Source organism: Topomyia yanbarensis, chromosome 2, assembly GCF_030247195.1.
Source record: "Topomyia yanbarensis strain Yona2022 chromosome 2, ASM3024719v1, whole genome shotgun sequence".
Lineage (NCBI taxonomy): Eukaryota > Metazoa > Arthropoda > Insecta > Diptera > Culicidae > Topomyia > Topomyia yanbarensis.
Genome location: NC_080671.1, coordinates 257,335,694 through 257,360,642, shown reverse-complemented (window position 1 = coordinate 257,360,642; position 24,949 = coordinate 257,335,694). Strand labels below are relative to the sequence as shown.

At 39.1% G+C, this 24,949-nt stretch overlaps 1 protein-coding gene across 1 annotated transcript in view; it reads right to left on the bottom strand.

Annotated features, from left to right (window-relative positions):
* The window catches only part of LOC131680264 (liprin-alpha-1-like), a 1,110,500-nt gene that overhangs the window by 651,309 nt on the left and 434,242 nt on the right, over window positions 1–24,949 (bottom strand). The window contains exon 5 of the mRNA XM_058960981.1: window positions 13,605–13,797. Within this exon, the coding sequence (XP_058816964.1) occupies window positions 13,605–13,797 (193 nt within the window). The remainder of the gene's footprint in view (window positions 1–13,604; window positions 13,798–24,949) is intronic.

Below are 24,949 nucleotides of genomic sequence, written 5' to 3'. Positions count from 1 at the left end.
GAATATAATAACTTAGTGTGACTAAATGCAAATAATAGAAGAGAAAAAAAAATACAATCTTCGTGGTATTACATAGTTATTCAAATAACTCCAAAATATAAAAATTCAAAAAATCTGTCTACAAAGCAGATTTTACGTGTGAAATACATAGTGTTTTGAACTCCGCTAATGTTGCCGCATTAGCTTCACAGAGAGCCATTTTAATGCGCTTAGCATGAAACTAGAGGAAGTGTATCTGTTACATTTTAAAATTAATCGCATGATTCTATTTTGCAATCGCTGTAACCTCAATATTTGTGTTTGATTGGCAAGAAACAAAATGGACGGGCAGAAGTCAATAAGTGGTGAAACAATAGATTTATATAATAAAATTTTACTACTAATTGTTAAATCATTTTTCAGACGACACAATATACCATACTTTTTAGCGATCTTTTTGATGACATTGTCGATGTGAGACTTAAAGGTTAACTTATCATCAATGATTATTCCAAGATATTTTAATTCACTAACGCGATCAATAGTCTCACCATTTATTTCAACGTTAACGTCAGGTCTAGTATTAGCCGAAGAGATAATCATATATTTAGTTTTACCAACATTTAACTTTAATTGTTTAAATTTTAACCAACGAGCAAGGGAATGCAAATCTTCGTTCAAATGCGCCACGGCTTCATCTATATCCTTAGCTGCAATGAACAGAACAGTGTCGTCAGCAAACAAATTTAAGTCACAAAATCGTAAAACTCGCCTAATGTCATTTATATACATAATAAATAAAATAGGACCTACGACACTACCTTGCGGCACTCCAAGAGGATTGTCGAGAGGACTAGATACGAAATCGTTAAAACTAGTTTTCTGAGTTCTATCACATAAATAGTTTTCAAACCACTTATGTGCTATCCCTCCGATACCAAATCGCTCTAAAGTTTTCAAAAGTAAAGGTCTCGAAATTGTCTCAAAAGCACGTTTCAGATCCAAAAATACAGCAAAAATAGTCTCTTTAACCTCGATTTTCTCTTTCCATTTTGCTAACACTAGATTCAAAGCGGTTTCGCAAGAGTGTCCCTCTCGGTATCCCGATTGCTCCGGAATTAGCAAATTATTATTATTCAAATAGCTCATCAGCTGTCCCTTAACAACAAGTTCTAAAATTTTCTCTAATGTGTGCAACATGTTAATGGGGCGGTACTCTTCGGCTTTATCCGTCCCAGTAACTTTGGGAATAGGAATCACAAGTGATTCCTTCCAAACTGTCGGCACGTGCCCAGTTTGTAGCGATTCATTTACAAGGTCCAGCAGATCGTGTCCGATGACATGAAAGCAATCCTGTATCACTTTTGCATTGACATTCTCGATAACAGCCGATTTTCCCAAAGAAAAACAAATATCTTTCAATTGTTCAAAAGTGATTGAGCGAAATCCATCAAATCTACAGTTAATATTAATCGGCTGTGTTATTTCCACAGGTTCACTGACCAGCTCAATACTTTGATTGATCAGTTGGACACTGTTAACGAAATAACTGTTCAATTTTTAAGCTATTATTTGCTCAGATTGTTCTTCTATCCCGTTAAAAGTTATGGACTGCGAGGAACTACGTTTAGGTTTAATTAAATTCTTTAGGATTTTCCATAACTCTTAGCTGTTGTTTTGATGTTGATCGATCTTCCTTTGAATATATTCACATTTGGTCTTCTTCAAGGCCCGTGAATAAATATTTCGCACGTGTGTGTACCCATTCCAAAGATGTTCACTATTAGTTCTACAAAATTTCTTGTTCTTTTTATCCCTTTTACGTTTAAGGCGCAAAAGATCTAAAGAGTACCAGCTGTTCGAGTTATTTGAATTAACAAACTTTTGAGAAACTAAACTATTTGAACACTCTTTTAACACGTTAGTTAGAACAGCTGCCTTGTTATCCAAATTTCCATTCAATTCCGTAAAATCCATGCTTCTCGAAACCAGTTGAGACATAGCTTGTTTCGAATATCTGTTCCAGCACTTGATTTTAACTTTATCCTCTTCACGGTTAGGTTCATTCTCCAGTAAAATTGAAATTGTCTCATGGTCTGAAATTTTACAATCGGCCTCTACATACGAATGAACCCCATCGAAATTGGAATACACGTGATCTATCAATGTTCTACTGTGTCTGGAAATTCTTGTAAACTCACTAACCGTTTGCTTGAAATTGAAAAACTCTGCCAACTGCTTCAACTGATTCGAATTTTGATCATTGAGCCAATCAATATTGAAATCGCCCGAAATTACATTAAGTTTACTTAAGTCAACGAAATTCTCCCACCAGTTTTCTAAAATTTCTAAAAACCGTCGATCGCTTGAACTAGGAGAATGGTATACTACTGCAAAATTTCCCATCTGCATGCCTCTTTCAACTGATATACCCAAGAACCAATTATTATCAATTGCTTCGTTTAACCGAACGTTGAATTTAATCGATTCTTTGGCGTAAATAGCAACTCCACCGGTATGTCTGGAATGAGATAGGCAAAAAGCAACTTTATAACCCGGAATGCTATACTGATCAAATGCATCAGCATCAACAATATTCTGATATTAAAACCAACAATGGACGTTTGTTTTCTACAAGATGTCGCATTGCGACAAAGTTTGTAGATAACCCAGCTATATTTAAATACAATGTTTCAGACAACCTCTCGTTTGTTAGTTGCTATTCACTTGACAAAACGTTGCTTTTTTCAATTCTAGCAGTCTCCGATATACTGAACACTGCTTACTAAATGCCGCATGATTTACGTCCAAATTCATTTTACGTTCATTATTCTTTTTAATACAATTAACGCATTTAAAATCCGTTGACGAGCATTCAGATGTTCTATGTGCTCCATTACATCTGGAGCATGTTTCTTTATTCACGCATCCCGTGCTCTTATGACCATATTCTCCACAATTGAAGCAGCGCAGCACGTTAAAGGCCTCAAAAACAGAACACCTATCCCAACCAATGTTTACCGCACGGGCTGACATCAGGCTGCTATAAGTGCCCTTATCAACTTCAATTATAACATTGTATTTGTTATATTTGAAGCGTGGATTTTGGAAATTGGCAACAACTTTAACATATTCAAACGGAATACTCTCATTCTGACTCTTCAATAAGTCAATGAAGACTTCTTCAGAGTATCGATCACTCATCCCATTATTTTAATCTTCGGTTTACCGGGTATCGGTATCACAGCATTATACTTTTCACCCAGATTGCTTACAGTGTTTTCTTTCACCGATTCAATATTATCCCGAGTTGAACACTCCACAATAATCGAGCCATCTTTACCGTTTTTAAAGTTGCTAATTTTGTGCACCTTTGGATCTAATTTATTTTTTAATTCATTCCTCGTGTCGTCACTCGATTGCAACGGCTCGACTGGTTTAATCACAATGACCGGGCGAGCCTTACGTTTCGTTTGACTTCTAGTTCTAATTTTATTCGTCCCTGTAGTTCCCGACAAAACATTCGCGTAAGTAATTCTACTATTTTTATCAAAAACCTCGTCATTATTTCCATCATCGTCTATTTCAATTAACATCGGTTCATCTTCTTTATTCGTCAAAATTTTTCGTTTTCTACTGGGATTCCCGTCAGATTCAGAATGAACCTTCCTATTACTAAAATTCCTCTTTCTGTTCATTCCAACTAATTCACGCTTAACATTTTCATTAACACAACTTTTCAAATCTTCCAACTTTTTGGCAACACTGTTTTCCAAGCCAGCCAATTTACTCTCGAGAGAGTTGTTGAAAGACCTGATCAGTTTTTCTATTCCGTTTTCTACTGCGATGTTTATCTGTGCATCGATGTTTTTTCGGGCATCAGTGAGAGATTCAGAAATGGAAGCGAATTGTTCCATCTTCTTATTCAACTCAATGATTATCGAACTGACATCCTGCACACCAGAAGACTGGGTTAATAAACATTTTGCACATTTGTAGCAAAGACTTGCATTATCAGCCACCCAATTTACCATGGCCTTTGTTAACCCGGAACATTTTTGATGGTATTTATCGCCGCAAAAAAGGCATAGTACAAGACCTTCGGCGATACTCACCGTGCCCGTACACTTTGCACACAGGCCACTCATTATAGGCAAATTAAACAACAGCTGGAGAAGCGGGACAAAAACAAAAAAAATATAACACTGCGTCACCTCGCTGCTGGGAAACTTACAAAGCCAGCCGATGCAGCAAAATGAAATCCGAAAATCACATAACAATAATAGTCTGTATGACTACACACTATACTTATCTGAATGATATTCCGATTAGCGATTAGCGCCCACAAAGTTTTCAACGAAAAGCAAAGTATTTCTCACAAATTTAAGCGATTGCTTCCTGCACTATGCACACACAAGTTACCATATTCACTTTCACAAAGCAAGTGGCAATATTAATGTTATAGAAAGAAGTAAAGCGATCGAAAAAGTGTGCGTATTGAATATTTAGGAAGTGAATTTACTCTATTTTGTGATTCAACATTGAATGGCACTGAAATGTTCGCCATAATTTTTTTTGTTCAGTTTTCAAAAAGGTTACAAAAATTGGTTGTCGACGCTCAAACATTGTCGGTTGTCGGCACTCCATTTTTTGTGGCAAATGCTGAGTTCTCTATAACCTAATCAATATGGGTATTTTTGGAACGGGCTTTACAAATAAATGCCAGAGATTGATTCTGAATACCAGGATGGCGACTTCCGGTTTAGCGTTTTACATTGACATGAAGAAAGCCCACCTGGTCGTGTTTTCACCGCTGGGTAGAACTGTATATACCACATTGTCACGACCAGTGCAACAACTTTGTCGAATACTACAAAGCGAAGGGATAGAAAAGATATTGAATTTTTTAACGAAGTGGTGTCTGAGTTTATTGGCACGGGACCTAGTCTACCATATAACCTGTGTCGAGCACCACTTGATTAGGAGGGATCGTTTTATAGGTTGTTTGTTAACCATGGCAATCACTAGCTAGAAAGCACTGCATTGTGAAAGTTTTCATGCTCCGTCTTCTATCAAACTTATTCTACATCCTATATTCATTCGTTTTCGAGCTCTCCATCGAGACAGAGGTTGTTTTTTCTAGTCCGTAGTGCTGTGTGAGGCGATAAAGAATAGTGTTAATCCGCATTCAAGGTTATTTTGCCAGTTCGGTTCGGTCCTCAGTCTTTTGTTCGCGTGTGAGGATTAAACAATAGCCAGCTGTATAAGCTGGATCGGTTCGTCGTTGGACACCAGTTTAAAGCTAAGTGATTTTTGTCATTTGTAACACATTTATTGCTTTCTTCCGTCTGCGCGGGCGCTGACCCCGTGCGTTGACGTTTTCTATGGTTCCCTCTCCGGATGGTCAAATGGAAGTTGAATCGGGTTCAACTTCTAAGGCTCCCCCTCGGCCCAAATGCTATCCAGAACTCTCAACTGGTCCATTTGTGGTCTTCTTTCGGCCCAAGACTAAATCACTGAATCTTCTTCAGATTTCTAGAGACCTGACGGAACGGTTCTCGGCTGTGACCGAAATTTCAAAGGTCCGCTCGGACAAGATAAGGGTGTTGCTAGCCAACTCAAAGCAGGCAAACGATATTGCTTGCTGTGAGCACTTTACGCGGGATTATAACGTGTATATTCCGGCTGTAAGAGTACAATCCGAAGGCGTCGTAACCGATGAGAGTTTGACGTGCGAGGATCTGCTGAAGTACGGGGTTGGCCGATTCAGAGACCGCTTACTTCAGCCAGTTAAAATACTTGAGTGCAAACGTTTGCACTCAGTAGTAGTTGCGGGGGATGGTTCAAAAACGTACCCCCAATCAAACTCTTATCGGGTGACCTTCGCTGGTACCGCTTTGCCAAATTTCGTCCTCTTGCACAAGGTTCGTCTGCCTGTGCGTCTGTTTGTGCCGCGGGTCATGAATTGCACAAAGTGTAAACAATTGGGTCACACAGCCACCCATTGTAGCAATAAGGCCCGCTGTGGAAAATGCGGGGAGAATCATCTAGATGATTCGTGCAGTGGGCAAGCCGAAAAGTGTCCTTACTGTGCGGAGAGTCTGCATGATATCTCGGCATGTCCCGCGTACAAACTACGCGGGGATAAACTGAAACGTTCCCTTGCGGGACGATCCAAACATTCTTTCGCAGAAATGTTAAAGAATGCTACGCCACCATCCTCAGCAAACATCTATACTCACTTGCCTCCTGACGAGGGCGAGGCTGGTAACCCACAAGAGGGAACATCTACTAGGGTGCCTAGAATTTATAGGAAGAGGAGGAACATTTCCTCTCGTAAAGTTCCTTGTAAAGGCCAGAAGGTGTCCCTTGACGGGGCTCCGAAAGTCACATCTATTGGAAGTGTTGCAACCAAACCGAAGCAATTAGCTCCTGGTATCGGAGGATTAAGCTCAGAGAAAGAGTTCCCAGCACTTCCAGGAACATCAAAAATCCCAAGTGTTCCTCTGTTTCAGTTCGAGAGTAATCACAGTACTGGAATTATAAAACTCTCGGACATAGTGGACTGGATAATAAAAACTTTCAATATTACTGATCCTATTAAAAGTCTTATGTTAGCTTTTCTCCCTACAGTGAGAACATTTTTGAAGCAGTTGACTGCTAAATGGCCCCTCCTCTCAGCGATTGTATCCTTCGATGGCTAACTCATCGAACGAGGTCACGGATTTGATCACTGTTCTACAGTGGAATTGCAGAAGCATCATCCCGAAAATCGATTCCTTCAAAATTTTAATAAATAATTTGAGTTGTGATGCATTTGCATTATGTGAAACTTGGTTAACTTCCGACATAGATCTCAACTTCCACGACTTTAATATTATTCGCCTGGATCGAGACACCCCCTATGGAGGAGTGCTTTTGGGGATCAAAAAGTGCTATTCCTTCTACAGAATTAACCTTCCCTCGATAACAGGTATTGAAGTTGTCGCTTGTCAAGTAACAACCAAAGGCAAAAGCCTTTGCATAGCTTCCATATATATTCCCCCCAACACCGCGGTTGGGCACCGACGGCTACAAGACATCTTAGAATCTCTGCCAGCACCGCGACTAGTTTTAGGAGACTTTAACTCTCACGGTACAGCATGGGGTTGCCTCTATGATGATAACCAGTCTTCCTTAATTCAGGATCTTTGCGACAACTTCAATTTGACAATTTTAAACACGGGTGAAATGACACGGATTCCTGCTCCTCCAGCGCGCCCGAGCGCCTTAGACTTGTCCCTTTGCTCAACATCGCTGCGGTTAAATTGCACGTGGAAGGTAATTCCTGATCCCCACGGCAGCGACCATCTGCCGATTGTAGTCTCAATCAATAACGGTTCAAGGCCATTGAAATCAATCAATATTTCGTATGACCTCACACGAAATATCGATTGGAAGAGCTATGCTGCCGCGATATCCGACAACATCGAATCTACCCAAGAACTTCCTCCGGAGGAAGAGTACAGCTTTTTGGCTGGCTTGATTCTCGACAGCGCGAATCAAGCTCAGACTAAGCCAGTACCCGGCGCGAACATACAAAAACGTTCTCCCAATCCCTGGTGGGATAAAGAGTGTTCAGACGTGTACGCAGAGAAGGCCGCCGCGTTTAAGACCTTCCGGAACGACGGGTTACCCGCTAGTTTTCGACAGTACGCGACGTTAGACAAGCGAATGAAGAGTTTGATGAAAGCCAAAAAACGCGGTTATTGGCGCCGGTTCGTCGACGGATTAACGAGAGAAACATCGATGAGCACTCTTTGGGGAACAGCCCGACGTATGCGAAATCGAAACAGTACTAATGAGAGCGTGGAATATTCAAACCGTTGGATATTCGATTTCGCTAAGAAGGTTTGTCCGGATTCCGCCCCGGCACAGAAGATCTACCGCGCCGCGTCCCGTCACGATAACGCGAACGAAACACCTTTTTCGATGGTGGAGTTCTCACTTGCTCTCTTGTCGTGTAACAATAAAGCTCCAGGGCCAGACAGAATCAAATTCAACTTGTTGAAGAATCTGCCAGACTCTGCCAAGAGACGCTTGTTGAACTTATTTAATAAGTTTCTTGAGGCTAACATTGTCCCACACGATTGGAGGCAAGTGAAGGTCATCGCCATCCAAAAACCAGGAAAACCAGCCTCCGACCACAATTCGTATCGTCCGATCGCAATGCTATCCTGTATCCGGAAGTTGTTCGAGAAAATGATCCTATCCCGCCTCGACAATTGGGTCGAAGCAAATGGCTTACTGTCAGATACACAATTTGGCTTTCGCAAAGGCAAAGGGACGAACAATTGTCTTGCGTTGCTCTCAACTGAAATTCAAATGGCCTATGCTAGCAAAGAGCAGATGGCATCAGTGTTCCTAGATATAAAGGGGGCTTTTGATTCAGTTTCGATCAACATTCTTTCAGAGAAGCTGCATCAGCATGGTCTTTCAGCGACTTTAAACAACTTTTTACTAAACTTGTTGTCGGAAAAGCACATGCATTTTTCGCATGGTGACTTATCGACATCACGATTTAGCTACATGGGCCTTCCCCAGGGCTCATGTCTAAGCCCCCTGTTATACAATTTCTACGTCAACGACATTGATGAATGTCTTGACAATTCCTGCACGTTAAGGCAACTTGCAGACGATGGCGTGGTGTCTGTTACGGGACCCAAAGCTGTCGATCTACAAGGACCATTACAGAATACCTTAGACAATTTGTCTGCTTGGGCTATTAAGCTGGGTATCGAATTCTCCACGGAGAAAACTGAGCTAGTAGTATTTTCAAGGAAGCGTGAACCAGCACAACTACAGCTTCTATTAATGGGTCAAACTATCGCTCAGGTCTTCACAGTAAAATATCTAGGGGTCTGGTTCGACTCGAAAGGTACTTGGGGATGCCATATTCGGTATCTGAAACAGAAATGCCAGCAAAGGATCAACTTTCTTCGTACAATAACCGGAACATGGTGGGGTGCCCACCCAGGAGACCTAATTAGGTTGTATCAAACAACGATACTGTCGGTAATGGAATACGGATGCTTCTGCTTTCGCTCCGCCGCGAACATATATTTCATCAAACTCGAAAGAATTCAGTATCGTTGTTTGCGTATCGCCTTAGGGTGCATGCAGTCGACCCATACGATGAGTCTCGAAGTGCTGTCGGGCGTTCTCCCGTTGAAAAATCGATTTTGGGAACTCTCATATCGATTGCTCATTCGATGCGATATCTTGAACCCGGTCGTGATTGAAAATTTCGAAAGGCTTGTTGAGCTCAATTCTCAGACCCGTTTCGTGTCCCTGTACTTTGACTACATGGCGCAGAATATTAACCCTTCTACTTACAATCCCAACCGTGTGCATTTCATAAATACTTCTGAATCTACTGTTTTCTTCGACACATCCATGAAAGACGAGATTAGTGGAATTCCGGACCACATACGCCCACAAGTGGTTCCAAACATTTTTTATAATAAATTCCGAGAAGTCGACTGTTCTAAGATGTTCTATACTGACGGATCAAACCTCGAAGGATCCACTGGCTTCGGTATTTTCAATCAAAAGTTCACCGCCTCCTACAAACTCAGTGACCCTGCTTCAGTTTACGCCGCAGAACTAGCTGCCATTCAGTATACCCTTGGAGTCATTGAAACATTACCCGCAGGCCATTACTTCATCGTTTCGGATAGCCTCAGTTCTATTGACGCTATTCGCTCGATGAAACATGGAAAGCACTCCTCGTATTTTTTGGGGAAAATACGGGAGCTACTGAGTGCTTTATCTGACAACTCTTTCCAGATTACCTTGGTATGGGTCCCTTCTCATTGCTCCATTCCGGGCAATGAGAAGGCAGACTCCTTAGCTAAGGTGGGTGCCTTAGAAGGAGACGTTTACGAAAGACCAATTTGCTTCAGCGAATTTTTCAGTATTACTCATCAGAGAACCCTCGAAAGTTGGCAAACTTCGTGGAGCAGTGGAGAGCTGGGAAGGTGGCTACATTCGATAATCCCTAAGGTATCGACGAAACCTTGGTTCAAGGGGATGGATGTGGGTCGTGACTTCATTCGTGTGATGTCCCGACTCATGGCAAACCATTACACGCTGGATGCACATCTCCGGCGTATTGGGCTCGTGGATAGTGGTATCTGCGCTTGTGGCGACGGCTATCACGACATCGAGCACATTGTCTGGGCGTGCACCGAGTACAGTTCCGCTAGGTCTCGGCTAGTGGATACCCTGCGGGCCCGAGGAAGACCAACCAACGTCCCGGTTCGAGATGTGCTGGCAAGCCGCGATGTCCTCTATATGTCCCTTATATACACCTTTGTGAAAACCATCAATATACAAGTCTAACTGCCCCTTCTTATTTTCCTTATCATTATCAGAACCCTCTTCCACCTGTATCAAAGCATCTGTATCGAATGAGCCAACAAACACGGGACCTACGGCACGAACATAACACGCTTAACTCGAAATGTAGCCGATCCACATCTGAGCCGTACTACGAAATCGTCTGGAAAAACCCCTGCCATCTTGAGGAGGACCACCCGGCGTCCCAGTACATGATTCCCCTGATGAAGGCCACCCGAGTTTGTAATCCATCCGTTGATCTCACGATGCCTGAAACTGAAATAATTTTCTCTTCCTGCCATCTTTGTCTACCCTCCCTCCCCTGACTCTTATACCCAGAAGTAACACCACTACCCCCCTCCCCCCCCCCCCCCCCAATATCATCACGAAGCATTTAGCTCTTCTTGTCTCTTCTAGTTTTAACTATTATATTATATAATCTCGTTGAAAATGCCCAACTCTACTACCCACAAAAATAACTATAATTACGAATCTTTACAAAATTCAATCATGCCCTCTAGTTATTCCTAGTTTTAAGTTAGTCGTAAAAAATTGTCCCCCTTAGGTAAACATTATTTGCTCCAATAATCTCACTGATAAAATTGTCAAACCATATTGCCACAAAAACTAAATGACCCCCCTAATCTTACGAAAATAATATTATCCCCTTGTGTAGATATATAAGATAGCTATAAAATCGCATTAGTTTCATTTTAAAAAAAATCAATATGTAATCCCCTAGTTTTAAGCAATTTAAAATGTAAAACAAAACAAAATTGGCACCTTTAAGCTAACGCAACGTGCCTTATCAAATAAACGATTTGAATAAAAAAAAAAAATACATCCTATATTCAAATCAATTTGTTCGAACATTTTCTAGGCTACTCAAGATACTCAAAACTATCGCCGAGATACACGCTTTTTTAGAATTTTTCGAATTTTTGGATTTTTCATTTTTCAGAAAATTTGGTGGAGGAGCGGAGTTACCCTGCAGCCCCCTCCTCCTTTGGCTACGTGCCAGCGTGGACTTCTATCTGATTTGTCTGAAGCTTTGGCCAAAAAATGGACTGCCTGAAACTCACTCAATTGTATTGAATGCGATTCGTCAGTGCGTTAGCAGTGCACTAGTTTTACACATACACATATTGTGGTTCTGATGAAGAATGATGTTCAAAATGCCTTTGATGGTTGTTGAAATGAATAAATTTCCTTTTCCCTTTGAATCTTGATGATTGTTATTCATATTTTTCCATTTTTAGTATATTTTCTTAGGGTTACGACAACACATCACATTTTTCTAAATAGTAAAAAATCATCGTTAATATTTTTGCCTTTCTCAATAGAAAGGTATTGCAATTGCTCTGAAAACCGACTTTTTAACGGAGGCCCGGAGGGCCGAGTGACATATACCATTCGATTCAGTTCGTCGAGTTCGGCAAATGTCTGTGTGTGTGTGTATGTATGTGTGTATGTATGTGTGTGTGTGTATGTGTGTGTATGTGACCAAAAATGTCACTCATTTTTCTCAGAGATGGCTGAACCGATTTTGACAAACTTAGTCTCAAATGAAAGGTGCAACGTTCCCATAGGCTGCTATTGAATTTCTAATGGATCCGACTTCCGGTTCCTGAATTACAGGGTGATAAGTACGAACACGCAGAAAATGTCGATTTTAATAAATTCTGGAATGAATGTATAAAGGTGAAAAATTTTCCAAAATATGACCACAACTGCTTCGATTTGTAGTATTAGGTCACTAACATCCATTCAAAGACTATTTCGGCCACATTGGCCACCATCCTCGGTTCCGGAAGCCCCGGCGGAAGTATCTAAATTCAGAATAACAGTCACATCGGTTTCTCGGAGATGGCTAGACCGATTCGACTAAACTTGGCCTCAAATGAAAGGTATTGCGTCCCCGTAAATGGCTATTTAATTTCATCTCGATCCGACTTCCGGTTCCGGAGTTACAGGTTGTGGCGTGCGATCACATAGCAAATTGTGATTCAAACCGATACTCCGATGAAAGCAAAAAAGGTAAAAATTTCGCTAAAATGTCTCTCAAACAACTTAAATTTGCTGTTCTAGGTCACCGACGGCCAACCAAACTTTCGTTGACTACATTGACCACCATAGACGGTTCCGGAAGTACCCGAGAAAAGCGGCCATCTTTCAAAATTTACGAACTCACATCAGTTTGCCGGAAATGGTTGGGCCGATTTTCACAAACTTAGTCCCAAATGACAGCTATATTATCCCCACAGATGTCTGTAAAATTTCGCACGGATCGCTTGTATGGTTCCGGAAATATAGACTGAACGGTCCGGTCACACATGAAATTCCCATATAAGCCGGAACTCATTTTTTTTTTCAAAGGGGGGACCCCATGAAATTTCAGAAATCGAATTCGTATTTTTGATGCCAAATATCTTTAAAATGCATGAAACGTCGAGATTTTATGTTATCTCGAAAATTTTTTTTTATGGAAATCGACTTTTTGGGACTGCCGATTTTGCACCTTTTTTCAGTTCAATATTACCGTGGCTGTTTTTTCTTTTTCAAAATTTTAGAACTCGAATAATGATTTATTTTCCTGTATATAGTTGTCATGTGATGTATAATAATAAAATGTAATATATTCATTTAAAAGTTTTTAATGAATATAAACAACGCACACATTCTCGTGATTCATGATTGAGAAAGGCACAATTGCACCGCTAGGTGGATTAAAATAGGTTTTTATGTTAGGTTTCCATTGGTATGCTTATTCCCATATATTGTGCAATTGAAGTAATGTTGTGAGCCAAAAACAATAGTCTGCCGACTACCGAACACATTCCCCTACCATTAAACAATGTTATCATGAAGTTTGAAATTAGCTTTAATTACATATCAATATTATCAAGCTTGATCAAGCCGTTCACTCGCAATGCGGGACACTAACTGAAAGAATGATGTCGTCTTTGCGCGGTAATATATTCCAAATGAACGAATATATTTTAATGTATTTTTACCTTAATATGTTGTAATGTTCAAAATAAAGAAAAAATGGACCTTCTACATGGAAACTTTTTTTCAAACCTACGCAAAAACTCAGCATGATTCAGACTGTTTATGTGATGTCCACCCCTTGATTTTTTTTCTGAAAGACGTTTTCCTCCGAGTTTTTAAATTTAATTGTGGCTTAGCTAGTCTCATATAAAAATATTTCTGTTCTGTTAATTCATCAGTAACAAGCAACTTACCTTTTCCTTTTTACTGAAAAGTCGTCCTAAACTTGACTTAATGCCTTTTTTCTTCTGTGCTGCAGTAACTGACTCTCGTGTTACAGATGATGACGTATGTAACGAACCTAACATATTTACTGCATTATATTTTTTCAACGATTCTTGGCTTCCAAGAAGTGAACTTGGAGGCGAAACTCCAGTCGTACCACATCTGAAAAAAATGTTTTTGTTTAAACGTTAGTGAAACTATTATGGTAATATGAAATATTAGTAAAAAAGTGCGAACGAATATGTATAAAGATTTATGATTACACAAATTAAATTAAGTGGTAGAGGACAGGGCCGGCGAAAAGCGTGGGTAGTATGGGTAGTATTACCCACTCGAAAATAACCGAGTGGGTAATTACCAATTCAAAATTTTGAACCATTTCAAAAAATTTAGATACGCAACGCATGTATCTCGCACTACACACATTTGAAAACATCGATGTACCACAATTCCATTTGCATAAACGAACGTGATTTAATGTGAAGGGAAAATTGCGAAAAGGGAAACAATCCTTACTAATGGACCCCTCACCCTATGCTTTCTACCCACTCGGGCGTAAAGTGTTTCGCCGCCCCTGGTAGAGGACAAATACCGCTACGAGCACTAGTCAGATATTGTATCATTCTTACAATGAGTTAGTGATCGGTTAATAATAGATGCTTCTATTTTCAACGTAGCAACGATTTGACGAAATCCTAGATTATCTATGAATTGACAACAATTCACAATTGTAATGGCAAATCCGGATATTACATCCATTACAAATCGTGCGGATTTTATATCCGGATATTATATCCGGATATTACATCCATTACAAATCGTGCGGATTTTGGTAAAAAAAACAACATCTTCAAAAGTCTTGAATTTTGTTTGTCATGTGGCTGGATGTTGTTGGTTCGAATCAAAACTTGTCGAAAGTAAACAAAGTTCATTGCATATCGTCAACCTGGCGCCCAGGTGGTGAAATCGTTAGAATTCAACGGGGTGCTGGAGCGTTGCCAGAAAATTATTTCCAGATTAAATTTTACTAAACTTCCCAGTTAAACTCAGCCGGAATGCTGATTGGTTTTGATTCGTATTCCGGCTCCGGTGACACAACCGATCCTAGTTAGAATGTTTGAGGGGTACCATTTCGATGCGGCTTAGCCACATAACCGAGGCCTAGGAACCGAAGTGGCGCAAAGCCGCTAAAGAATCGCCGAGAGAGGCGGCCACCGACCCGCCGTCGGAAGCAAGCGAACCTTTGATCCACTCGTTTGCCCGGCTTACTCAAACATAGGAGCTATCCCTGGTTTAAAAAGCGATGTGGCGTAGCCACAGTGGGTGGTGGACAAAATAAAATTGGCAACGCTAGCAAAATGTAAACACAAATGAACACTCCGGATGAACCTATCGCCAATTGACATTTCGCGAGTTTTGATTCGAGCCAATAATATGGGCCCTCATGTTTGAACAAATTTAATGGGTACGAATTCGTTAATTTTACTAAAAATGTTTCTTGAGAACATCGACGCATTAGTCCCTGATGATTCAAAGGATTTTCTCAGATCCTCTCTTACTTGAAATTCATCTAATTATATTGATCGGATTAACTTTATTTTATTAAAATTTCGCGTGATTTCATAGCAGGATTGTATTGGGAAAAATTAAAATAAAGCTCGAGAGAATTTTCAAAACTACGGCACTCACTCCAACCAAACTAATTAGTTGTTAGTTCTTTCAGTAGGGTTACAGTCCTTCTCGACACACTATAAGTTTTCGACTATCCAGACACATCGGAATTCCTGTATAACAGTAGGAAAGCTTGCTGTGGTCGATAATTAGTGCTCTTCCCCTACGAGGAAAATATGATCTCCCGGTACTGATTCTTCTTTCGTTTTCGCTATATATCTATAGCGCGAACCAGTAGGGTGCCGTTGTCGGTCTGGTAATCTTGGATGGAGCGAGGCGTCCGGTTCGCTGGCTTCCCGACGACCAATACGTGGTGCACTGTCTACTCTAGTCTACTCGACAATGAAGCCACAGTGCCAAGACCCCATCGTACTTCCCGTTCCAAAGATTTGGACCGAAGAAGGGCCCTGAGAAAAACCCGCTGTGACTCGCATTGATTACTGCCCTTCATTTGTCTCGTACAACAGCACTCTATTCTTCTGGATCTAACATAGATAGTCGGGGACCCTCATTCTGCGCAGCGCTAAGGCAATGGCTCCCCAGTGGCAGCTGTTAAATGCATTTTTCACATCTGTCGTGACCACAGAACAGTATCGATCTCCTCATCGCTTCTGTTTAGATGCCTTTTCGGTACTCTCGAGTACTGTATGGATTGTCTCTACTGTCGATGCTCTTTTACGAAATGCAAACTGCATATTAAACAATCCTCGTTCACCCTCCGTGCATTTCGGCAGCCTGTTAGGTATAATTCTTTCTAGGAGTTTGGCAGCAATACTAGCTTATGTACCTTCTACATTTCGGGGAAGTTGCCTTCATCTATACACTTCTGCAGCACCATCCTGGACATGTTCGGGTATGCCAGGATCGTAGCTTTCAGCATCACATTTGGTATTTCATCCGGACCAGGGATTTTCTTCGATGTGAGTTGCTACGATGTTTCTGCGAACTCATCGTTAGTCATCGTCCGCGTTTGCTCCTTCATTTTCGTCGCACGGTGTTGGTGGCCAAGTAGTTGGATCGTGCTTCGGGAAGAGAACCTCAACGAATATCTACAGCTTACCCGGGAACATTTCGTCTTGCGTCAACGGGCGCTTCATTGTCACCATCACGAATCGGTACGCGTAGTAGGGCATTGCAAAAAAATTTTTTTTTTGAATTCTCAAAGGCCCCCCTCTCATATTGTGACAATTGTGAAAGTAAGCTCAGATGCCAAATTTCACATCATTTGGACAATTTTAGACCCCCGCCCACTTCGCTTGAAATTGGTACTATGAGAAAATACGGAGGAAAAATACATTAAATGCTATAACTTTTGAAGTAGCAATCAGAAAATTACAATTTATACCTCTTTTGAAAGGAAATAATCATAGTATTTGAATTGAGGTATTTTTGTTCCTAAAAAAATACGGGAAAGTGGGGTACTGGGTCATTTTGGACCCAAAATCCCATATTTTTATGATTTTTCTGCTCCGTGATGCAAATCGTACATATTTTGTAGTTTTTCTAATGTGAAAAAACCTCAGAAATCGAACGGAACCCTTTTGACCTTTGTCCGAATACGAGAAGTTGGGGTCATAGGGCTTTTTGTCATTCATGTTAAATTTTATTCTTTTCTCATGTATATATCTCTATTATTCTTCAATCACTTTTCATGAAATGTAACTTATTGAACGTGTAAAATTCTGAGGAATAAAACAAAAATAAAAACGTAAGAGGTAAAATTCAGAAACATCAAACTTTTTGATATTTACTTTACAAATCTCATTTTTTCATTACTTGTCCTAATACCTCAACTTTCCCTATTTTTCTAGAAACGAAACTTTTCTCATGTGATCCCTAAGCATATTTTACACTAAAAGTAGTAAATTAAATAAGAATTTTGCTGTTAAATGGAGTTAATGTGTGCGATTTTATGATAAAAAAAACCTGTTTTAATCCACCTAGCGGTGCAATTGTGCCTTTCTCATTTCTCTAAACTATGGCACGGAGGCTTTTTATGTTCAACATAATTGTGGAAATGTCCATTACATTCTTAGTACACTTTGAACTTACACACAATGGCATGCCAGCCACGAACTTGACGAGCTACGTGTCGACGGTGAAACACTTGAAACAAAAAAATATCATACTCCATTAGCCTAATCAGCATTAGATCAATGTTATCTACTTGCTAACTCATTTTGTCATGCGGGGGTGGGTATGTGAGGAGGGCGAAAGTCCCATGAACGAACGACTCCCCAGCTTAAATTGGTATGCTTTGTGATATAGTGGTGGTTTAAAGATGATGGGGTTGAAAGGGAGGGGTATGAGGGCTGGATAGGGTGGTGGTCTGAGGGGTGATTTAAGGAGATTTTTAAAGGAGGGGAGTGAACAGTAGATGAGAGGTGTAACCCTTCTCCGTAAACCATCAACTACGCCCCTGCTAAATTCCAGAAACCTTATGCGAGTCAAAAAAAAAATTTTGGCCCTCCGCCGGGATTAGGTTGACGTTTTTCAGAGTGATTGCATAACCTTTCTATATAAGAAAGGCAAAAATGTGCAAAAATCCAAAAAAGTGAATCGTCGTCAAATTTTTTTTCGAGTTTGCATCAAATCTCGATGTTTCATGCACCTTGAACACATTTAGCATCAAAAATAAAGATTCTATTTTTAATTTTTCCTGCAATTTATAGGAGAAATTTCTGTGTGGCCGCACTCTGAAACCCGTAATTCCGGAACCAGAATTCCGATTGATCCAAAATTCAATAGCAGCCGATGGGAAGGTTGCACTTTTCATTTTAGACTAAGTTTGGGCAAATCGGTCCAGCCATCTCTGAGAAAAATGAGTGACATTATTTGACACATACGCACATACATGCACACACACACATACACACACATACACACACATACATACACACATACATACACACATACACACACACATACAGACTTTTTCCGATCTCGACGAAGTGAATCGTCCTTGAACACATTTAGCATCAAAAATAAAAATTCTATTTTTAATTTTTCCTATAGTTTATATGAGAAATTTCTGTGTGGCCACACTCTGTAACCCGTAATTCTGGAACCAGAATTCCGATCGATCCAAAATTCAATAGCAGCCGATGGGAAGGTTGTACCTTTCATTTGAGACTAAGTTTGGGCAAATCGGTCCAGCCATCTCTGAGAAAAATGAGTGACATTATTTGACACATATGCACATACATACACACACACATACACACACATACACACACATACATACACACATACATACACACATACATACACACATACACACACACATACAGACTTTTTCCGATCTCGACGAACTGAGTCGAATGGGATATGACACTCGGCCCTCCGGGCCGGGATTAAGTTGACGTTTTTCAGAGTGATTGCATAACCTTTCTATATGAGAAAGGCAAAAATGTGCCAAAATCCAAAAAAGTGAATCGTCGTCAAATTTTTTTTCGAGTTTGCATCAAATCTCGACGTTTCATGCACCTTGAACACATTTAGCATCAAAAATAAAAATTCTATTTTTAATTTTTCCTATAGTTTATATGAGAAATTTCTGTGTGGCCGCACTCTGAAACCCGTAATTCCGGAACCAGAATTCCGATCGATCCAAAATTCAATAGCAGCCGATGGGAAGGTTGCACCTTTCATTTGAGACTAAGTTTGGGAAAATCGGTCAAGCCATCTCTGAGAAAAATGAGTGATATTATTTGACACATACATACACACACACATACACACACACATACAGACTTTTTCCGATCTCGACGAACTGAGTCGAATAGGATATGACACTCGGCCCTCCGGGCCGGGATTAGGTTGACGTTTTTCAGAGTGATTGCATACCCTTTCTATATGAGAAAGGCAAAAGGGAAATCGACACTATATGTCAGATAATTTGATGTTTCTGAATTTTACCGGTAATGAATCTATTTTCGTTATAATCCTAAGGGTTTTTCACGTTCAACAAGGTATAGTTTATTAAAATTGAGTGAAGAATAATAGAGATATATTCACGAGAAAATGATGAAGTTTAATATGAATGACAAAAGGCCATTTAACCCCAACTTCTCGTATTCGGACAAAGGTCAAAAAGGCTCCGATCGATTTTTGAGATTTTTTGCATTAGAAAAACTACAAAATATGTATGATTTGCATAACGGAGCAGAAAAATCATTAAAAATAGGGGATTTTGGGACTAAAATGACCCAGTACCCCACTTTCCCGTATTTTCCTAGAAACAAAAATATCTCCATTCAAATACTATGATTATTTCCTTTCAAAAGGGTTATAAATTGTAATTTTCTGATTGCTACTTCAAAAGTTATAGCATTTAATGTACTTTTCCTCCATATTTTCCCATAGTACCAATTTCATAACATTTCAAGCGAAGTGGGCGGGGGTCTAAAATTGTCCAAATGATGTGAAATTTGGCATCTGAGCTTGCTTTGACATTTGTCACAATATGAGAGGGGGGGCCTACGAGAATTCAAAAAAAAATTTTTTTTGCAGTGCCCTAACGCGTAGCCCCAGAGATTGGTGTCTACTTATCGGTATAGCTCCTTGTGGCAATCTGACTTGCTAAACTTGATCTTCCATGTTAGAGCGGTCGTAGCTTCCCAAAACACTGCCTTGTGCTCCTCTCCATGTTGCCCCGATACTGCTCTCTGATCCCGCCTTCTGGTTCTGAAACAAGCAGCCCGTATCATACGGAGCGTCTCGTTCCACCAGTAAGCTGTACGCCGTCTATTGCGTGGCTCCAGTTTCCGTGGCTAACGTCACAATCCTTCTTGTTAGATCAGCCGCATCAACGTTCTCGGTCCCGTCATCCAGCAGCAATGCTTCAACGAAGAGGTCTTCCACTATCGCTCGGCGGTCATCCTTCTCTGTACTGCAGTACGGTGCCGTTGGACGTTATGGTAGGTATCGGATGTTTTCTAGTGTTTTCTTTAGTGATCAGCTTCAGATTAAATATATTAGTTTTAGTATATTGAACCTGCCTTAACCTCAAAATTCTTACAATTTTTTCAGAGCGAATCCAAGTCGCCCTCAGCACTATGTTGGCCTAGCTCGTGAATCAATTCTGACACCTATCAAGTTAAAGATCAGATTTATTTGAATATGTAGTATGTATATTCGGAATACTCACTCTTATTTTTAATTTAATTATAACCAAGCGTGGTTCAATCCAGTAAGCATGGGTGATTAGTAGGGTTCGTCGCGGTGCGAATGTGATTGTCCGCACCGCAACCGCAAAAAAAATAAAACTGCACCGCTTACCGGAACCGCACTTTGTCTACCGCACCGCACCGCGCGGTAATGCGGTAAATTTTTTATATTTTTAAGTATATTGTTGAAAAATTGTACATTTGTGTAACCATATATAATAAAATGTTATTCTTATTCACACGAAATTTAACTTTAAGAGACTCCTCAAAATGTAATGTTTATGAAAAAATCAACTTTTGCATTTTTTATTCCGTACATTTTAAGGCAAACATTATACATTCACTAACGTTCTACTGCAGTAATGGGAAAACTTATTTTAGCAACCCTTCAGTTAATTGAAAAATGTGGAATAAAAATGTAATAAGAAATGAAGTTGTATATTTTTACATTTCTTACATAAGAAATGTATAGGATTCGCTCAAACTTTGACAACTTTTTCCGAGGCCCGGAGGGCCGAGTCTCATATACCAATCGACTCAGCTCGACAAATTGAGACAATGTCTGTATGTGTGTGTGTGTGTGCGTATGTGTGTATGTATGTATGTACAAAATGTCATGTAATTATCTCAGCAATGGCTGAACCGATCTTAATGAAATTAGTTTCAAATGAAAGGCCTAACGTTGCCATTTGACACTATTATTTTTGATTTTCGATATGTTGTTTACTTTCTGAGATATGGGCGATTTTGTCAAAACTCAGCAGGTTTTTTGCAAATAACTTTCGAGCAATACAATATTGTCCCACAAAACGCGCATAAATAGAAATCTTGTAAAAAATCCTTTCTAACAAGCTATAGATTGTCTAAATCCGTGCACGAGCGGCGGAGATATTAGACTTTTTGTATTTTTAGTCCTCGCTTACCAATTTCCACTAATTAAAAATGAGATTGTTTCATACAGAGCATTGCTTTACTGGTATTTTAGAGGCAAAACTGAACCGATTTTGAATATCGGGGTATGAAAACACATCTACGTGATTCAAGGAATTCGATGTTCAGAACATTTTGTGAATTACCTTCATAATAAATGAACAAATTCTCAAAAATCAATATATAAGTTCACTTCAAAGACAAAATAATGTGTTGATAAAGAAACAGTGAGTTCTAGTGTTTATCCCTTGGATTAGGCATTACGTTTAATCATGAGGTAAATGTTGGATGGTATATCAATACACAAATCAACAAGTAATTCACCTAGTAGTGAGATAAAAGATTTCTAATATAATTATACTTGTGGCGTCACCGAAAGCAACTGTATGTTTGAAGCCCAAAAATCTAGCGAAAATTTAGCTCTTTTTAAAGATTTAGGTTATACTGGTTATGGCGCAAAAATTACTACTTACATTATTTATGATAAGAATGTAAGAATCAATATATCATAATAATATACCTATAAAAATAATGTCACTGCATTAACCATCATTTGCCATTCCTCACACGCACCCCCCTCCCATCTCTCTCTCTCTCTCTCTCTCTCTCTCTCTCTCTCTCTCTCTCTCTCTCTCTCTCTCTCTCTCTCTCTCTCTCTCTCTCTTTCTCTCTCTGTCTCTCTTCTATCGCATCTATCTAGCTATTTCCGAAGACTACATATCAAGAAGACTGGCAACTCTGTCCAGAATCCGGAGACAGTAACAGCAACGCCACTTGCGGGCAAAGGTGGTACTTTCCATAGTGATGCACACACACATATACATTTTTACATTAAGCTTCCTACCTTCTTCCAATAGAGGCGCTGTAACCTCTGTCGCTTCTCGTTTGTATGGGGGAAGGAAAGAGTTATCAGTCTTCTTGATATGTAGTCTTCGCTATTTCTGTATGCATTTCTAAGTTGTGTGATAAGATCTTCTGCCAATCTGAAATATTTATTAATTGTAATTGCGAAGGTTTGAGAAAACAAAACTATTTTTTGTCTGCTGCTACATCAACTCAACTTTAATTCAATTGTATTCAAAGCCTGTATCTACGCTATAATTAACGAAATTCATGGCTATATCAGAAAAATATTTGGCTTAACTGGTTAATATGAAAGTTTGACGATGGAAATTTTCAAAAGAGACATTCCACGTGCGATATTTAAACTATTCGTATCTCTGTTGAATTTTGAATGAAATATATGCTCAAAGACTGAAAGCTGAAGCCAGCAGGATTGGAATTGCCATCAACGTTTCGAAGACAAAATACATGAGAGGAAGAGGTTCTAGAGACGACAATGTGAACCTCCCATCCGAGTTCGGATTGACGGTGACGAAATCGAGATGGTCGACGAATTCATGTATTTGGGTTCACTGGCAACCGACGACAATGATAACAGCAGAGAAATTCAGAGACGGATCTTAGTGGGAAATCGTGCCTACTTTGGACTCTAGAGGACGCTCCGGTCGAACAAAATTCGCCGCCGCACGAAGTTGATTATCTTCAAGACGCTGATTAGAACAGTGGTCCTCTACGGCCACGAGACCTGGACTATGCTCGTGGAGGACCAACGCGCCCTTGGAGTTTTCGAACGCAAGATGTTGCGTACCATCTATGGTGGCGTGCAGATGGAAGACGGAACGTTGCGCAGGCGAATGAACCATGAGTTGTATCAGCTGCACATTCGTTGTATTGGTACGAACTTTCATGAAAAATAACGGATCAAAGACCAAAAATATCCACAAATTAGATCCAGGAAAAGAAGTCTCCCAAAGTACCCACTCTCGATTGGGGATGCAACTACAATGTGTCTTCTAACTTATCGTCGTCCATATTTGGATATACTGAGTAGTTTGAACCATTTCTTTTTCACAATATTGGTCTGTATAGGACTCATTTATCCATATTTGCTGCACGAGAATTCCGAACGAAACAATACAAACACGGCTTTTATGCAATCGACATAGCCTAGACATTTCACACTGTTTACTTCAAATAAAAACTTTGAAATATCTACCTGTCTCATTCACGAATCGCATTCTCCCTCTGTCGTTCTCTGTTCAAGGGGCTTGAAAGCACATGTGACCTTGTCTTACTTTACTATATTCAATTGCGCGTTAAAATACTGGACCAGTAAATTATGTTCTGCACATAAATCTTTTTTCGGGAATATGTGACCAAAAAGTAAACTTCGAATTCGTCAAGTAAAGAAGCATGAAAACAAAAAGAATAAAACCAAAAATAGATGGAAGCCCTAGAAAGTCCATTGCATATTTATTAGCCTTTTCTCAGAAGATGGGATTTTCAAAAACATTTCAAAACTTTCTGATGCAATGGTTTTCAAATTCGTGCAATCCGGTTTATTCATTTTCTTTATTCAAAAATGTTTTTGGCTTCAAATATATGGCCATTTCATTTTAATTAATTATTTCATTCCGCATTTATTCGTTTTGTTCATCTGCGTTCATTTTACTTATTTTATTCGTTTCATTCTTTGGAATCACTCTGATCAGTTTATTCTTTTTGTGCATTTTACTCATATCATTCATTGTTTTCATTGTATGCATTTTATTATTTTTTTCCAGTTTATTCATTTTGTTCAGTTTCTCCATTTTAATAATTTGACTACTTTTTCAGTTTTAATCATTTCATCCAAATAATTTATTTGATTCAATTTATTTCTTTATATTAATTTATAACCTTTTACTGTTGTTCAATTTTTCATTTTAATCAATGCATTTAATTCTGCTAATTTTCTTCTTTTTATTCATTTTATCACTTCAGCTCATTTTGTTTATTTGATTCGTTTGTTTTATTTATGCATTTCATTTATTTTTTACTTTATTCATTTTGTTCATCCATTCTTTTTACTCATTTGATCCATTTCATCAATTTGATTCATTGTATTCACTGGATGAATTAAATCAATTTGATTCATTTAATTCATTTGCTTCATTTAATTAATTTGATTCATGTGATTCATTTGATTCATATGATTCATTTGATTGATTTGATTGATTTGATTGATTTGATTGATTTGATTGATTTGATTGATTTGATTGATTTGATTGATTTGATTGATTTGATTGATTTGATTGATTTGATTGATTTGATTGATTTGATTGATTTGATTGATTTGATTGATTTGATTGATTTGATTGATTTGATTGATTTGATTGATTTGATTGATTTGATTGATTTGATTGATTTGATTGATTTGATTGATTTGATTGATTTGATTGATTTGATTGATTTGATTGATTTGATTGATTTGATTGATTTGATTGATTTGATTGATTTGATTGATTTGATTGATTTGATTGATTTGATTGATTTGATTGATTTGATTGATTTGATTGATTTGATTGATTTGATTGATTTGATTGATTTGATTGATTTGATTGATTTGATTGATTTGATTGATTTGATTGATTTGATTGATTTGATTGATTTGATTGATTTGATTGATTTGATTGATTTGATTGATTTGATTGATTTGATTG